An 18026-nucleotide genomic window follows, 5' to 3' on the forward strand; every position below is an offset into this window, starting at 1 on the left:
AGAGAGGGATGAGGGTGGGAAGGAGAGAGGGATGAGGGTGGGAAGGAGAGAGGGATGAGGGTGGGAAGGAGAGAGCGATGAGGGTGGGAAGGAGAGAGGGATGGAGGGTGGGAAGGAGAGAGGGATGGAGGGTGGGAAGGAGAGAGGGAGCGAGAGGGAAGGAGAGAGAGATGGAGGGTGGGAAGGAGAGAGGGAGCGAGAGGGAAGGAGAGAGAGATGGAGGGTGGGAAGGAGAGAGGGAGCGAGAGGGAAGGAGAGAGAGATGGAGGGTGGGAAGGAGAGAGGGAGCGAGAGGGAAGGAGAGAGAGATGGAGGGTGGGAAGGAGAGAGGGAGCGAGAGGGAAGGAGAGAGAGATGGAGGGTGGGAAGGAGAGGGATGGAAGGAGAGAGGGATGGAGGGTGGGAAGGAGAGGGATGGAAGGAGAGAGGGATGGAGGGTGGGAAGGAGAGAGGGATGGAGGGTGGGAAAGAGAGGGAAGGAGAGAGGGATGGAGGATGGGAAGGAGAGGGATGGAGGATGGGAAGGAGAGAGGGATGGAGGGTGGGAAGGAGAGAGGGATGGAGGGTGGGAAGGAGAGAGGGATGGAGGGTGGGAAGGAGAGAGGGAGTGAGAGGGAAGGAGACAGAGGAAGGAGTGAGGGATGGAGGGTGGGAAGGAGAGAGGGAGTGAGAGGGAAGGAGAGAGGGATGGAGGGTGGGAAGGAGAGAGGGAGTGAGAGGGAAGGAGACAGAGGAAGGAGTGAGGGATGAAGTCATCTGTAGATTGCTAGAAGTAGAAAGGGAAGGAGACAGAGGAAGGAGTGAGGGATGGAGTCATCTGTAGATTGCTAAAGTAGAAAGGGAAGGAGACAGAGGAAGGAGTGAGGGCCAGAGAGACATGGGGTGAGTGAGAGAGCTGCATGATTGGCAACACTAAGGCCTTGTGAGGCAGCCAAGCCAGGAAGAGTAAGACCTCTGAATCTCTCCATTTATCCCTCTCTCAATGATTATACCCACCCCTCCTTCCCGTGTGTGTGTTGACGAGAGAGCGCCAGTGTGTGTTTATGTGTGTGTGTACCAGTGTTCACATCTGTGTGTGAGTATGAAGGAGCAGCAGCTGTGGTCTGTGTTTCTGCTGTTCCCTGAGTGTGTGTGTGTGTGTGTGTGTGTGTGTGTGTGTGTGTGTGTGTGTGTGGCTATTTGGATGAACACATCGACACATTTTCCACTACCCAGTGCCCCCTCCGTCCCTCCCTCCTCCCTCATTGGTTTACTCGTCTCCTGAAATCTCTCAACAAGAGTCCTCACTGACAAAGGCCTTACCTGCACATTATGGAACATGAAATATCTGACAGAACAATAAACAGTGATAAAGAGACAGAACTAAAGAGAGAGAGAGAAAAGGTCACTTTGTCAAGTCCCCCGGTGTGTGTTTTCACTGTGGTCGAGACTACACACACAGCTACATATACACTGTACTATACATAGGAGCCGCTCCCATCACCAAATGGCACCCTTTAAACCTAGTCCACTACTTTGGACCAGAGCCCTGGTCCAATGTAATGGACTATAGAAGGTAATAAATAACATGCCATTTTGGGACTCCTTCTAAAACTCAGAATATATCCTGGGTTTAGGTACTAAAACTCAGAATATATCCCGGGCTTGGTTTACAGCTACATTATAGTATGCTATGTTCACACATTAACATGAGAAATATGACCGATCGTTTGATCATTTAACAACAATACAAACCCCTTTAAAAAATGTAATCTAAATAAATGTAAACTAAATAAAACATTAAAATAAAAATCACAGGACATGACATCATACACCCTGCTTAGATCTGATTGGCTGCTTCAATCACCTATCTTACTCCTCTGCTCCTTCTCTCCTCTCCTCCTCCCTCTTCCTCCTCCATCTCTGAGGAAGCCAAGCTCCTATTTCTTCTGTGGGGTGAGGTTGGAGTGAGTGAGGGAGGCGGGAGGCAGGAGGAGGGGTGACTCAGGGTTGAGGTTATTTCTTCTGGGGGGTGGTGAGTTTCTGCATGCCACGTATCTTATCCAGTAGATCAGACACAAAGTCCTACAGGGAGAGAAGAGGGACAACACACACCATTAGTAACAACCACCTACAGGGAGAGAAGAGGGACAAAGCACACCATTAGTAAAAACATCCTACAGGGAGAGAAGAGGGACAAAACACACCATTAGTAAAAACATCCTACAGGGAGAGAAGAGGGACAAAACACACCATTAGTAAAAACATCCTACAGGAAGAGAAGAGGGACAAAACACACCATTAGTACAGCATCCTACAGGGAGAGAAGAGGGACAAAACACAGCATTAGTAACAACCACCTACAGGGAGAGAAGAGGGACAAAACACACCATTAGTAAAAACATCCTACAGGAAGAGAAGAGGGACAAAACACACCATTAGTAAAAACATCCTACAGGGAGAGAAGAGGGACAAAACACACCATTAGTAAAAACATCCTACAGGGAGAGAAGAGGGACAAAACACACCATTAGTAAAAACATCCTACAGGAAGAGAAGAGGGACAAAACACACCATTAGTAACAACCACCTACAGGGAGAGAAGAGGGACAAAACACACCATTAGTAAAAACATCCTACAGGGAGAGAAGAGGGACAAAACACACCATTAGTAAAAACATCCTACAGGAAGAGAAGAGGGACAAAACACACCATTAGTACAGCATCCTACAGGGAGAGAAGAGGGACAAAACACAGCATTAGTAACAACCACCTACAGGGAGAGAAGAGGGACAAAACACACCATTAGTAAAAACATCCTACAGGGAGAGAAGAGGGACAAAACACACCATTAGTAACAACATCCTACAGGAAGAGAAGAGGGACAAAGCACACCATTAGTAAAAACATCCTACAGGGAGAGAAGAGGGACAAAACACACCATTAGTAAAAACATCCTACAGGAAGAGAAGAGGGACAAAACACACCATTAGTAAAAACATCCTACAGGAAGAGAAGAGGGACAAAACACACCATTAGTACAGCATCCTACAGGGAGAGAAGAGGGACAAAACACACCATTAGTAACAACCACCTACAGGGAGAGAAGAGGGACAAAACACACCATTTGTAACAACATCCTACAGGGAGAGAAGAGGGACAGAACACACCATTAGTACAAAGTCAAAACATACACAGACAAAATGGCATCTCAAAATGGTGGACTCAAAGACCGACAGAGGATCGTCCAGAAACAACACCAAGCCCCTTAGGTACCTCACATAGACCTCACATAGACCGAAAACAAGGCTGTTCCATGCCGGTCCTGGAGAGCCCTTGTCTAGGTGGTAGGGACTAGGGGTTGTTGCTGGACAATAATATATTTGACAAATAAAAACCACAATTCAAACATGAATACAATGCATTTAAAATCATTCAGGATAACACACAAATGTTGAAACACTTATTTCCATTGTGGTCCTCTGGCGGTGGGACTGACGTACCTCGGTGGGTTTGTAACAGTCTACCAGGAGATCTTTAACTCTGGCTCCTCTGTCGTCATCACTAGGCATGTCCAGCAGCTCGTCCACATCTATCTCCAACTCTGGTATGGCCTCCTCCTGTCATTCAGGGAAAAAGAGGGAGGGAGGGATGAGGAACGAATGAATCAACATCTACGGTGCATTCGGAAAGTATTCAGAACCCTTGCATTTTTTTCCACATTCTGTTACGTTACAAACTTTTTTTGTTTGTTGATTAAATTGTTTTTTATTACTCAAATATACACACACAATACCCCATAATGACATCACAATACCCCATAATGACATCACAATACCCAATAATGACATCACAATACCCAATAATGACAAAGTAAAAACATGTTTTTATAATTTTTCACACATTTATATAAAAAAAAAAACTGGAAATATCACATTTACATAAGTATTCAGACCCTTTATTCAGTACTTCGTTGAAGCACCTTTGGCAGCGATTACAGCCTTGAGTCTTCTTGGGTATGATGCTACAAGCTTGGTACACCTGTATTTGGGGAGTTTCTCCCATTCTTCTCTGCAGATCCTCTCAAGCTCCTTCAGGTTGAATGGGGAGCGTCGCTGCACAGCGGTTTTCAGGTCTCTCCAGAGATGTTCAATCGGGTTCAAGTCCGGGCTCTGGCTGGGCATCTCAAGGACATTCAGAGACTTGTCCCAAAGCCACTCCTGCATTGTCTTGGCTGTGTGCTTAGCTTCCTTGTCCTGTTGGAAGGTGAACCGTCGCCCCAGTCTGATGTCCTCAGCGCTCTGGAGCAGGTTTTTATCAAGGATCCAGGCTGTATCACAACTGGCCGTGATTGGGAGTCCGATAGGGCGGCGCACCATTGGCCCAGCGTCGTCCGGGTTTGGCCGGGGTAGGCCGTCATTGTAAATAGGAAATTGTTCTTAACTGAAATGCCTAGTTAAATAAAAAAATACTCTCTCTGTACTTTGCGCCGTTCATCTTTTCCTCGATCCTGACCAGTCTCTCAGTCCCTGCAGCTGAAAAACATCCCCACAGCATGATGCTGCCACCACCATGCTTCACTGAGGGATGGTGCCAGGTTTCCTCCTGATGTGACACTTGGAATTCAGGCCAAAGAGTTCAATCTTGGTTTCATTAGACCAGAGAATCTTGTTTCTCATGGTCTGAGAGTCCTTTAGGTGCCTTTTGGCAAACTCCAAGCGGGCTGTCATGTGCCTTTTACTGAAGAGTGGCTTCTGTCTGGCCACTCTACCATAAAGGCCTGATTGGTGGAGTGCTGCAGAGATGGTTGTCCTTCTGGAAGGTTCTCCCATCTCCACAGAGGAACTCTGGAGTTCTGTCAGAGTGACCACCGGGCTTCTTTGTCACCTCCCTGACCGAGGCCCTTCCATCACACACACAGAATAATAAAACACATTGTTTCGGCTCTGGTCGGAGTATAATACATTTGAAACCACACAGACACTTTAGCCACTGGACAGAACTAGAGGTCGACCGATTATGATTTCTCAAAGCCGATACCGATTATTGGAGGACAAAAAAAAGTCGCTACCGATTAATCTGCCGATTTTTATTTATATATATATATATTTGTAATAATGACAATTACAACAATAGTGAATGAACAATGAACACATTTATTTTAATTTAAATAAAAATATATTTAATCTCAAATAAATCAATTTGGTTTAAATAATGCAAAAAACACAGTGTTGGAGAAGAAAGTTAAAGTGCAATATGTGCCATGTAAAAAAGCTAACGTTTAAGTTCCTTGCTCAGAACATGAGAACATATGAAAGCTGGTGGTTCCTTTTAACATGAGTCTTCAATATTCCCAGGTAAGAAGTTTTAGGTTGTAGTTATTATAGGACTATTTCTCTCTATACCATTTGTATTTCATATACCTTTTGACAATTGGATGTTCTTATAGGCACTTTAGTATTGCCAGTGTAACAGTATAGCTTCCGTCCCTCTCCTCGCCCCTACCTGGGCTCGAACCAGGAACACATCGACAACAGCCACCCTCGAAGCATCGTTACCCATCGCTTCACAAAAGCCGCGGCCCATGCAGAGCAAGGGGAACAACTATTGAAACGCTATTAGCGCGCACCCCGCTAACTAGCTAGCCATTTCACATCGGTTACACCAGCCTAATCTCGGGAGTTGATAGGCTTGAAGTCATAAACAGCGCAATGCTTGAAGCATTGCGAAGAGCTGCTGGCAAACGCAGGAAAGTACTGTTTGAATGAATGCTTACGAGCCTGCTGCTGCCTACCACCGCTCAGTCAGACTGCGCTATCAAATCATAGACTTAGTTATAACATAATAAACACAGAAATACGAGCCTTAGGTCATTAATATGGTCAAATCCAGAAACGATCATTTCGAAAACAAGACGTTTATTCTTTCAGTGAAATACAGAACCGTTCTGTATTTTATCTAACGGGTGGCATCCCTAAGTCTAAATATTCCTGTTACATTGCACAACCTTCAATGTTATGTCATAATTATGTAAAATTCTGGCAAATTAATTACGGCCTTTGTCAGGAAGAAATGGTCTTCATACAGTTCGCAACGAGCCAGGCGGCCCAAACTGCTGCATATACCCCGACTCCGCTTGCACAGAACGCAAGAGAAGTGACACAATTTCCCTAGTTAATATTGCCTGCTAACATGAATTTCTTTTAACTAAATATGCAGGTTTAAAAAAAAAAAAAATCAATACTTCTGTGTATTGATTTTAAGAAAGGCGTTGATGTTTATGGTTAGGTACATTTGTGCATTTTCTCGCGAATGCGCTTTTGTTAAATCATCCCCCGTTTGGCGAAGTTGAAGTAGGCTGTGATTCGATGATAAATTAACAGGCACCGCATTGATTATATGCAACGCAGGACAAGCTAGTTAACCTAGTAATATCATCAACCATGTGTAGTTAACTAGTAATTATGTTAAGATTGATTGTTTTTTTATAAGATAAGTTTAATGCTAGTTAGCAACTTATCTTGGCTCCTTGCAGCCACAAGGTCCTTTTGATGCTGCACTCGTAACAGGTGGTCAGCCTGCCACGCAGTCTCCTCGTGTAGTGCAATGTAATCGGCCATAATCGGCGTCCAAAAAGGCAGATGACCGATGGTTATGAAAACTTGAAATCGGCCCTAATTAAAATGCCGATTAAATCGGTCGACCTCTAGATGCAACCCATGTGTGTTATTGAATACATTACTATTTCTACGCTTAGTTGGTCTTCTCTCTCTCTCTCCCTCTCCCTGACCTCTTTTCTATTTTTATCCCTCCATCTCAGATTTCTAATGACTATTCTTTCTCTCTCTGTTTGCATCTCTCCTCTGTCCTTCTCCCTCTTTTCCCTACATCTCTTTTTGTCTCTCCAATCTCCCTCTGTCCTTTTCTCTCTCTCGTTTCCCTCTTCTCTCTTCCCCATCTGTTTCTCTCTCCCATATCCCTGTCCTCCTCTCTCTCTATTCCCCCCATCTCTTTTCCCTCTGTTTCTCTCTGTCGTTCCCACTTTCCCCCCCATCTATGTTTCTCCCTTCCCCCCCATCTATTTCTCCCTTTCCCCCTCTCTGTTTCTCTCTGTCCTTCTCTCCCTCCCCATCTCGCTGTCCTCTCTCCCCCCCATCTCTCTGTCCTCCACCACCTCTTTTCTCCAGCCCCCATCTGTCGTCATCTCTCTCTTTTCCCCCCCTCTTATCTCTGTCTTTCTCTCTCTTCTCTGTCGTTCTCCCTCTTTCCCCCCCTCTTATATCTGTCGTTCTTTCTCCCCCCATCTTATCTCTGTCGCTCTCTCTTTCCACTCCTCATCTCCGTCGTTCTCTCTCTCTTTCCACTCCTCTTATCTCTGTCGTTCTCTCTCTCTTATCTCCCTCTTTCCACTCTTATCTCTGTCGTTCTCTCTCTCTTATCTCTGTCGTTCTCTCCCTCTTTCCACTCCTCTTATCTCCGTCATTCTCCCTCTTTCCACTCCTCTTATCTCCGTCGTTCTCTCTCTTTTCCACTCCTCTTATCTCTGTCGTTCTCTCTCTTTTCCCCCCTCTTATTTCTGTCGTTCTTTCTCTCTTCCCCCTTCTCTTTCGTTCTCTCTCTTTTCCTCCTCTTATCTCTGTCGTTCTTTCTCTTTTCCTCTTATCTCTGTCGTTCTCTCTCTCTTTCCACTACTCTTATCTCCGTCGTTCTCTCTGTTTTCCACTACTCTTATCTCCGTTGTTCTCTCTTTTCCACTACTCTTATCTCTGTCGTTCTCTCTCTTTTCCCCCCTCTTATTTCTGTCGTTCTTTCTCTCTTCCCCCTTCTCTTTCGTTCTCTCTCTTTTCCTCCTCTTATCTCTGTTGTTCTTTCTCTTTTCCTCTTATCTCTGTCGTTCTCTCTCTCTTTCCACTACTCTTATCTCCGTCGTTCTCTCTGTTTTCCACTACTCTTATCTCCGTTGTTCTCTCTTTTCCACTACTCTTATCTCTGTCGTTCTCTCTGTTTTCCACTACTCTTATCTCCGTCGTTCTCTCTGTTTCCCACTACTCTTATCTCCGTCGTTCTCTCTGTTTTCCACTCCTCTTATCTCCGTTGTTCTCTCTTTTCCACTACTCTTATCTCTGTCGTTCTCTCTGTTTTCCACTACTCTTATCTCCGTCGTTCTCTCTGTTTCCCACTACTCTTATCTCCGTCGTTCTCTCTGTTTTCCACTACTCTTATCTCCGTCGTTCTCTCTGTTTTCCACTACTCTTATCTCCGTCGTTCTCTCTGTTTTCCACTCCTCTTATCTCCGTCGTTCTCTCTGTTTTCCACTCCTCTTATCTCTGTTTTCCACTACTCTTATCTCTGTCTTTCTCTCTCTTCTCTGTCGTTCTCCCTCTTTCCCCCCTCTTATATCTGTCGTTCTCTCTCTTTCCCCCCCTCGTATCTCTGTTGTTCTCTCTTTCCCCCCCTCTTATCTCTGTCTTTCTCTCTCTTCTCTGTCGTTCTCCCTCTTTCCCCCCCTCTTATATCTGTCGTTCTTTCTCCCCCCATCTTATCTCTGTCGCTCTCTCTCTCTTTCCACTCCTCATCTCCGTCGTTCTCTCTCTCTTTCCACTCCTCTTATCTCTGTCGTTCTCTCTCTCTTATCTCTGTCGTTCTCTCCCTCTTTCCACTCCTCTTATCTCCGTCATTCTCCCTCTTTCCACTCCTCTTATCTCCGTCGTTCTCTCTGTTTCCCACTACTCTTATCTCCGTCGTTCTCTCTGTTTTCCACTACTCTTATCTCTGTCGTTCTGTTTTCCCGTCTCTCTCTTCTCCTCAGGATATAAATACATCTCCATGGCTTTTTCCTCCAACAGCCAATTACAGGAGCAGATCCTTTCTCCTCCCTCTTCCGTGATGTTCTCTCTCTCAATTCAATTTAAGGGCTTTATTAGCACGGGGAAACATGTGTTTACATTGATAAAGCAAGTGAAATAAATAAACAAAAGTGAAATAAACAAAAATGAACAGTAAACTCACAAATTACACTCAAAAGTTCCAAAATAATTATCGCTTTCGAGTGTTTTCTCTTTGTATCTATAATCTGTCATGCGCTCTCTCCATTACGCTCTCTCCCCCTCATCCTCCCCCTCGGTTAGGGCTGCCCAAGCCAGCTGTCACTGCACCTGCCTACAGGCCACACACAAAACACTGCTGCACTGACACAGCACACAGGCGCATTGACACACACGCAGGCAAAGGCAAGCACATTACTGACACTCAAACACACAGAGATGTAGCCACACTTCTCTCTCTGTCCTTTATCCTAACACACACACAAAGAAATTCAAACCGAGTAAATGCATTTAGCTGGGGTAAAGGAAGGAGGGGACCTGTGTGTGTGTGTGTGTGTGTGTGTGTGTGTGTGTGTGTGTGTGTGTGTGTGTGTTAGAGCTAAGTAGATGTAAGGGATTTAATCAGAGCCTGACAGAGAGGCGACACACACACACACACACACACAGAAGCTGGGGTGAGAGTGAGGTAAGCCGACACAAAGAATGTTCCACACAACATGTGCTACCAGTCAGTCAGTCAGTAAGTCAGAAAGAGAGAGCTGGAGGGAGGGGGGTTACCAAGAGAGAAAGAGACACAGGACAGAGACAGAGGTAGTGAGAGAACGAGAGAACGAAAGAGCACGAGAGAGAGAGAGAGAGAGAACGAAAGAGCACGAGAGAGAGAGAGAGAACGAAAGAGCACGAGAGAGAGAACGAAAGAGCATGAGAGAGAGAGAGAACAAAAGAGCACGAGAGAGAGAGAGAACAAAAGAGCATGAGAGAGGGAACGAGAGAGAGAGAGAACAAAAGAGCACGAGAGAGGGAACGAGAGAGAGAGGGAACGAGAGAACACGAGAGAGGGCACGAGAGAGAGAGAGGGAACGAGAGAGCACGAGAGAGGGAAGGATAGAGAGAGGGAACGAAAGAGCACGAGAGAGGGAACGAAAGAGCACGAGAGAGGGAACGAGAGAGAGAGAACGAGAGAGAGAGAGAACGAGAGAGAGAACTAGAGAGAGAGAGAGAGGGAACGAGGGAGGGAACGAGAGAGAGAGAGAGAGAACTAGAGAGAGAGAGAGAGAGAGAGAGAGAGAGAGAGAGAGAGAGAAAGAGACAGAGAGAGATCACTAGAGAGAGAGAGCACTAGAGAGAGAAAGCAAACAAGTGAAGGAGAGGGTCAAAGAGAGAATAATTGTAGAGAACAAGATCTTTCTCTACTGGCGTCTAGAGTGTATTTCTAACAATCATATGTCTGTCTGTTGGTCAGTGTGTCTCTACAGGACAGAGTGTTATTATCTTGGTCAGTGTGTCTACAGGACAGAGTTTTATCTTGGTCAGTGTGTCTCTACAGGACAGTGTTGTCTTGGTCAGTGTGTGTCTACAGGACAGAGTGTTATTATCTTGGTCAGTGTGTCTCTACAGGACAGAGTGTTGTCTTGGTCAGTGTGTGTCTACAGGACAGAGTGTTATTATCTTGGTCAGTGTGTCTCTACAGGACAGAGTGTTATTATCTTGGTCAGTGTGTCTCTACAGGACAGAGTGTTATTATCTTGGTCAGTGTGTGTCTACAGGACAGAGTGTTATTATCTTGGTCAGTGTGTCTCTACAGGACAGAGTGTTGTCTTGGTCAGTGTGTCTCTACAGGACAGAGTGTTGTCTTGGTCAGTGTGTGTCTACAGGACAGAGTGTTATTATCTTGGTCAGTGTGTCTACAGGACAGAGTGTTGTCTTGGTCAGTGTGTCTCTACAGGACAGAGTGTTATTATCTTGGTCAGTGTGTCTCTACAGGACAGAGTGTTATTATCTTGGTCAGTGTGTCTCTACAGGACAGAGTGTTATTATCTTGGTCAGTGTGTCTCTACAGGACAGAGTGTTATTATCTTGGTCAGTGTGTCTCTACAGGACAGAGTGTTATTATCTTGGTCAGTGTGTCTCTACAGGACAGAGTGTTATTATCTTGGTCAGTGTGTCTCTACAGGACAGAGTGTTATTATCTTGGTCAGTGTGTCTCTACAGGACAGAGTGTTATTATCTTGGTCAGTGTGTCTCTACAGGACAGAGTGTTATTATCTTGGTCAGTGTGTCTCTACAGGACAGAGTGTTATTATCTTGGTCAGTGTGTCTCTACAGGACAGAGTGTTATTATCTTGGTCAGTGTGTCTCTACAGGACAGAGTGTTATTATCTTGGTCAGTGTGTGTCTACAGGACAGAGTGTTATTATCTTGGTCAGTGTGTGTCTACAGGACAGAGTGTTATTATCTTGGTCAGTGTGTCTCTACAGGACAGAGTGTTGTCTTGGTCAGTGTGTCTCTACAGGACAGAGTGTTATCTTGGTCAGTGTGTCTCTACAGGACAGAGTGTTATTATCTTGGTCAGTGTGTCTCTACAGGACAGAGTGTTATTATCTTGGTCAGTGTGTCTCTACAGGACAGAGTGTTATTATCTTGGTCAGTGTGTCTCTACAGGACAGAGTGTTGTCTTGGTCAGTGTGTCTCTACAGGACAGAGTGTTATCTTGGCCAGTGTGTCTCTACAGGACAGAGTGTTATCTTGGTCAGTGTGTCTCTACAGGACAGAGTGTTATCTTGGTCAGTGTGTCTCTACAGGATAGAGTGGTGTCTTGGTCAGTGTGTCTCTACAGGACAGAGTGTTATTATCTTGGTCAGTGTGTCTCTACAGGACAGAGTGTTATTATCTTGGTCAGTGTGTCTCTACAGGACAGAGTGTTATCTTGGTCAGTGTGTGTCTACAGGACAGAGTGTTATTATCTTGGTCAGTGTGTCTCTACAGGACAGAGTGTTATTATCTTGGTCAGTGTGTCTCTACAGGACAGAGTGTTATTATCTTGGTCAGTGTGTCTACAGGACAGAGTGTTATTATCTTGGTCAGTGTGTCTCTACAGGACAGAGTGTTATTATCTTGGTCAGTGTGTCTCTACAGGACAGAGTGTTATTATCTTGGTCAGTGTGTCTCTACAGGACAGAGTGTTATCTTGGTCAGTGTGTCTCTACAGGACAGAGTGTTATCTTGGTCAGTGTGTGTCTACAGGACAGAGTGTTATCTTGGTCAGTGTGTGTCTACAGGACAGAGTGTTATTATCTTGGTCAGTGTGTCTCTACAGGACAGAGTGTTATTTTGGTCAGTGTGTCTCTACAGGACAGAGTGTTGTCTTGGTCAGTGTGTCTACAGGACAGAGTGTTATCTTGGTCAGTGTGTCTCTACAGGACAGAGTGTTATCTTGGTCAGTGTGTGTCTACAGGACAGAGTGTTATTATCTTGGTCAGTGTGTCTCTACAGGACAGAGTGTTATTATCTTGGTCAGTGTGTCTCTACAGGACAGAGTGTTATTATCTTGGTCAGTGTGTCTCTACAGGACAGAGTGTTATTATCTTGGTCAGTGTGTCTCTACAGGACAGAGTGTTATTATCTTGGTCAGTGTGTCTACAGGACAGAGTGTTATTATCTTGGTCAGTGTGTCTCTACAGGACAGAGTGTTGTTTTGGTCAGTGTGTCTCTACAGGACAGAGTGTTATCTTGGTCAGTGTGTCTCTACAGGACAGAGTGTTATCTTGGTCAGTGTGTCTCTACAGGACAGAGTGTTATCTTGGTCAGTGTGTGTCTACAGGACAGAGTGTTATTATCTTGGTCAGTGTGTCTCTACAGGACAGAGTGTTATTATCTTGGTCAGTGTGTCTCTACAGGACAGAGTGTTATTATCTTGGTCAGTGTGTCTCTACAGGACAGAGTGTTATTATCTTGGTCAGTGTGTCTCTACAGGACAGAGTGGTGTCTTGGTCAGTGTGTCTCTACAGGACAGAGTGTTATCTTGGTCAGTGTGTCTCTACAGGACAGAGTGTTATTATCTTGGTCAGTGTGTCTCTACAGGACAGAGTGTTATTATCTTGGTCAGTGTGTCTACAGGACAGAGTGTTGTCTTGGTCAGTGTGTCTCTACAGGACAGAGTGTTATCTTGGTCAGTGTGTCTCTACAGGACAGAGTGTTATCTTGGTCAGTGTGTCTCTACAGGACAGAGTGTTATTATCTTGGTCAGTGTGTCTCTACAGGACAGAGTGTTATTATCTTGGTCAGTGTGTCTCTACAGGACAGAGTGTTATTATCTTGGTCAGTGTGTCTCTACAGGACAGAGTGTTATTATCTTGGTCAGTGTGTGTCTACAGGACAGAGTGTTATTATCTTGGTCAGTGTGTCTCTACAGGACAGAGTGTTATTATCTTGGTCAGTGTGTCTCTACAGGACAGAGTGTTATTATCTTGGTCAGTGTGTGTCTACAGGACAGAGTGTTATTATCTTGGTCAGTGTGTGTCTACAGGACAGAGTGTTATTATCTTGGTCAGTGTGTCTCTACAGGACAGAGTGTTATTATCTTGGTCAGTGTGTCTCTACAGGACAGAGTGTTATTATCTTGGTCAGTGTGTCTCTACAGGACAGAGTGTTATCTTGGTCAGTGTGTCTCTACAGGACAGAGTGTTATCTTGGTCAGTGTGTCTCTACAGGACAGAGTGTTGTCTTGGTCAGTGTGTGTCTACAGGACAGAGTGTTATTATCTTGGTCAGTGTGTCTCTACAGGACAGAGTGTTATTATCTTGGTCAGTGTGTCTCTACAGGACAGAGTGTTATTATCTTGGTCAGTGTGTGTCTACAGGACAGAGTGTTATCTTGGTCAGTGTGTCTCTACAGGACAGAGTGTTATTATCTTGGTCAGTGTGTCTACAGGACAGAGTGTTATTATCTTGGTCAGTGTGTCTACAGGACAGAGTGTTATTATCTTGGTCAGTGTGTCTACAGGACAGAGTGTTATTATCTTGGTCAGTGTGTCTCTACAGGACAGAGTGTTATCTTGGTCAGTGTGTCTCTACAGGACAGAGTGTTATCTTGGTCAGTGTGTCTCTACAGGACAGAGTGTTATTATCTTGGTCAGTGTGTCTCTACAGGACAGAGTGTTATTATCTTGGTCAGTGTGTCTCTACAGGACAGAGTGTTATCTTGGTCAGTGTGTCTCTACAGGACAGAGTGTTATCTTGGTCAGTGTGTCTCTACAGGACAGAGTGTTATTATCTTGGTCAGTGTGTCTCTACAGGACAGAGTGTTATTATCTTGGTCAGTGTGTCTCTACAGGACAGAGTGTTATTATCTTGGTCAGTGTGTCTCTACAGGACAGAGTGTTATCTTGGTCAGTGTGTCTCTACAGGACAGAGTGTTATTATCTTGGTCAGTGTGTCTCTACAGGACAGAGTGTTGTCTTGGTCAGTGTGTCTACAGGACAGAGTGTTATTATCTTGGTCAGTGTGTCTCTACAGGACAGAGTGTTATCTTGGTCAGTGTCTCTCTACAGGACAGAGTGTTATTATCTTGGTCAGTGTGTCTCTACAGGACAGAGTGTTGTCTTGGTCAGTGTGTCTACAGGACAGAGTGTTATTATCTTGGTCAGTGTGTCTACAGGACAGAGTGTTATTATCTTGGTCAGTGTGTCTCTACAGGACAGAGTGTTGTCTTGGTCAGTGTCTCTACAGGACAGAGTGTTATTATCTTGGTCAGTGTGTGTCTACAGGACAGAGTGTTATTATCTTGGTCAGTGTGTCTCTACAGGACAGAGTGTTATTATCTTGGTCAGTGTGTCTCTACAGGACAGAGTGTTGTCTTGGTCAGTGTGTCTACAGCACAGAGTGTTATTATCTTGGTCAGTGTGTCTCTACAGGACAGAGTGTTGTCTTGGTCAGTGTGTCTCTACAGGACAGAGTGTTATTATCTTGGTCAGTGTGTCTCTACAGGACAGAGTGTTATTATCTTGGTCAGTGTGTCTCTACAGGACAGAGTGTTGTCTTGGTCAGTGTGTCTCTACAGGACAGAGTGTTATTATCTTGGTCAGTGTGTGTCTACAGGACAGAGTGTTATTATCTTGGTCAGTGTGTCTCTACAGGACAGAGTGTTATTATCTTGGTCAGTGTGTCTCTACAGGACAGAGTGTTGTCTTGGTCAGTGTGTCTACAGCACAGAGTGTTATTATCTTGGTCAGTGTGTCTCTACAGGACAGAGTGTTGTCTTGGTCAGTGTGTCTCTACAGGACAGAGTGTTATTATCTTGGTCAGTGTGTCTCTACAGGACAGAGTGTTATTATCTTGGTCAGTGTGTCTCTACAGGACAGAGTGTTGTCTTGGTCAGTGTGTCTCTACAGGACAGAGTGTTGTCTTGGCCAGTGTGTCTCTACAGGACAGAGTGGTGTCTTGGTCAGTGTGTGTGTTGTGTAGATGTGAGTCAAGAGGCAGTGCATTGCAGCGTGTTTTATGTGTGTGTGTGTCTGCGTGTTTAAGATGTTTTGTGACTTCCGGTACTTCTGTCAAATGTCTCTCACGTCCTCTACTGATGGACAGAGGATCAAGTCTGTCTATCAGCGCCGCCGATGTCCCATTATAGACCGAGAGCACTATGCCTGCTCCACTTCACTCACGGCTAGCACTAGTCTGTCCTGAGGAACCACTGGGAGTCTGGACTGTATCATGTTATCTCCTCTCTCATAGTGACTCTAGTCTGTCCTGAGGAACCACTGGGAGTCTGGACTGTATCATGTTATCTCCTCTCTCATAGTGACTCTAGTCTGTCCTGAGGAACCACTGGGAGTCTGGACTGTACCATGTTATCTCCTCTCTCATACTGACTCTAGTCTGTCCTGAGGAACCACTGGGAGTCTGGACTGTATCATGTTATCTCCTCTCTCATAGTGACTCTAGTCTGTCCTGAGGAACCACTGGGAGTCTGGACTGTATCATGTTATCTCCTCTCGTATAGTGACTCTAGTCTGTCCTGAGGAACCACTGGGAGTCTGGACTGTATCATTTTATCTCCTCTCTCATAGTGACTCTAGTCTGTCCTGAGGAACCACTGGGAGTCTGGACTGTATCATTTTATCTCCTCTCTCATAGTGACTCTAGTCTGTCCTGAGGAACCACTTGGAGTCTGGACTGTATCATGTTATGCTGTACAGAAGTTAACACACTTGAATAATGCAACACGGAATGTAGAAATGCTGAACATTTTTAATTACTGTTCACAAAACAATGTTCATTACAGGCTAGAACACTTTACAGTGCAGGAAGACACTGGTAGCTCCCTGGCTTTGTATGCTAACTTTCCTTGCTAGCTAACAGCTGAAGCTAACATCAATTCACTACCCTAGCAGGGTACTTTGTTTGTGATATGCATAATATAAACACAAAATATTGCTGATTTTAAAAGCCGATTGTCACCAAAAACGTTCATTCACTTAATCTCCCCAGCCTCACGTCTCAAGGTCATAGTTGTTCTATCTGGCGTCAAACTGACTGTGTGAGAATGATGTCATGGGTCTTAAAGAGACAGCACACACACTTATAGAAAATAAGCATTACTGTAAAAAATTAAATAAAAATAAAAATGTTTTTTTTTTATATTGGTTCGTAAATAATATCATATTGGTGAGCCAACTTGTAAATGCAGAGGGTCTTTCACTTAATTATGAAGAATGATTATCACTTTCCAGCCTGTAACAACTAAAAATGCAGCAATCATTTGAGATGCCATTCCCTTAGGTGTTGCTTCATGTAATGCACATGAATACAATCAACAGGGGTAATGGAAGGTGGGTTCTGAGGGTCAGGTCTACTGAGTCAACAGGGGTAATGGAAGGTGAGTTCTGAGGGTCAGGTCTACTGACTCAACAGGGGTAATGGAAGGTGAGTTCTGAGGGTCAGGTCTACTGACTCAACAGGGGTAATGGAAGGTGAGTTCTGAGGATCAGGTCTACTGAGTCAACAGGGGTAATGGAAGGTGAGTTCTGAGGATCAGGTCTACTGAGTCAACAGGGGTAATGGAAGGTGAGTTCTGAGGGTCAGGTCTACTGAGTCAACAGGGGTAATGGAAGGTGAGTTCTGAGGGTCAGGTCTACTGAGTCAACAGGGGTAATGGAAGGTGGGTTCTGAGGGTCAGGTCTACTGAGTCAACAGGGGTAATGGAAGGTGAGTTCTGAGGATCAGGTCTACTGAGTCAACAGGGGTAATGGAAGGTGGGTTCTGAGGGTCAGGTCTACTGAGTCAACAGGGGTAATGGAAGGTGGGTTCTGAGGGTCAGGTCTACTGAGTCAACAGGGGTAATGGAAGGTGAGTTCTGAGGATCAGGTCTACTGAGTCAACAGGGGTAATGGAAGGTGAGTTCTGGGGGTCAGGTCTACTGAGTCAACAGGGGTAATGGAAGGTGAGTTCTGAGGATCAGGTCTACTGAGTCAACAGGGGTAATGGAAGGTGGGTTCTGGGGGTCAGGTCTACTGAGTCAACAGGGGTAATGGAAGGTGAGTTCTGAGGGTCAGGTCTACTATCGTTGGCAAGACATCAGTAGATTTAAAATGTATCATATTTATGAAGATTTGGCCCTACTATGGAGAGATGTACTGTGTGTGTCAGTTACCGCACCAATCTAACCCACATACACGTTGTCTTTCTGAGAGGATGATGAGACAGACCAGGACCTCAGACCAGGACCTCAGACCAGGACCCCAGACCAGGACCCCAGACCAGGACCCCAGACCAGGACCCCAGACCAGGACCCCAGACCAGGACCAATGTTCCCTCAAATAGTTTTCGGCACCGAGTAAATTTCAGGTCTGCTGAGTGCAAACTTGAATGTTGTGAAAATTCTGTGCAACTTCCAGCGCACGTTTACTGGGAACACTGAGGCTGAACCCGCTTTAAGTTACAGTTTGACTGTGAACACTGAGGCTGTACCCACTTTAAGTTACAGTTTGACTGTGAACACCGAGGCTTTAAATTACAGTTTTACTGTGAACACCGAGGCTGTACCCACTTTAAGATAGTTTTACTGTGAACACTGAGGCTTTAAGTTACAGTTTGACTGTGAACACTGAGGCTTTAAGTTACAGTTTGACTGTGAACACTGAGGCTTTAAGTTACAGTTTTACAGTGAACACTGAGGTTACATTTATAAAAGTGGTCAAGTAGGCTACTGTGGCTATTTGATCAC

General features: G+C 45.1%; 1 protein-coding gene across 1 annotated transcript in view; it reads right to left on the reverse strand.

Moving 5' to 3' along the window:
• Positions 1 to 649: 649 nt before the first annotated feature.
• The window catches only part of ppp1r14bb (protein phosphatase 1, regulatory (inhibitor) subunit 14Bb), a 60091-nt gene continuing 42714 nt past the window's right edge, over positions 650 to 18026 (reverse strand). The window contains exons 2-3 of the mRNA XM_038985630.1: positions 3483 to 3599; positions 650 to 2064 (exon numbers count right to left, since the gene is read on the reverse strand). Coding sequence (XP_038841558.1) covers positions 1996 to 2064; positions 3483 to 3599 — 186 coding nt within the window. The 3' untranslated portion in view covers positions 650 to 1995. The remainder of the gene's footprint in view (positions 2065 to 3482; positions 3600 to 18026) is intronic.

The sequence above is a fragment of the Salvelinus namaycush genome, unplaced genomic scaffold, assembly GCF_016432855.1.
Source record: "Salvelinus namaycush isolate Seneca unplaced genomic scaffold, SaNama_1.0 Scaffold359, whole genome shotgun sequence".
Classification (NCBI taxonomy): domain Eukaryota; kingdom Metazoa; phylum Chordata; class Actinopteri; order Salmoniformes; family Salmonidae; genus Salvelinus; species Salvelinus namaycush.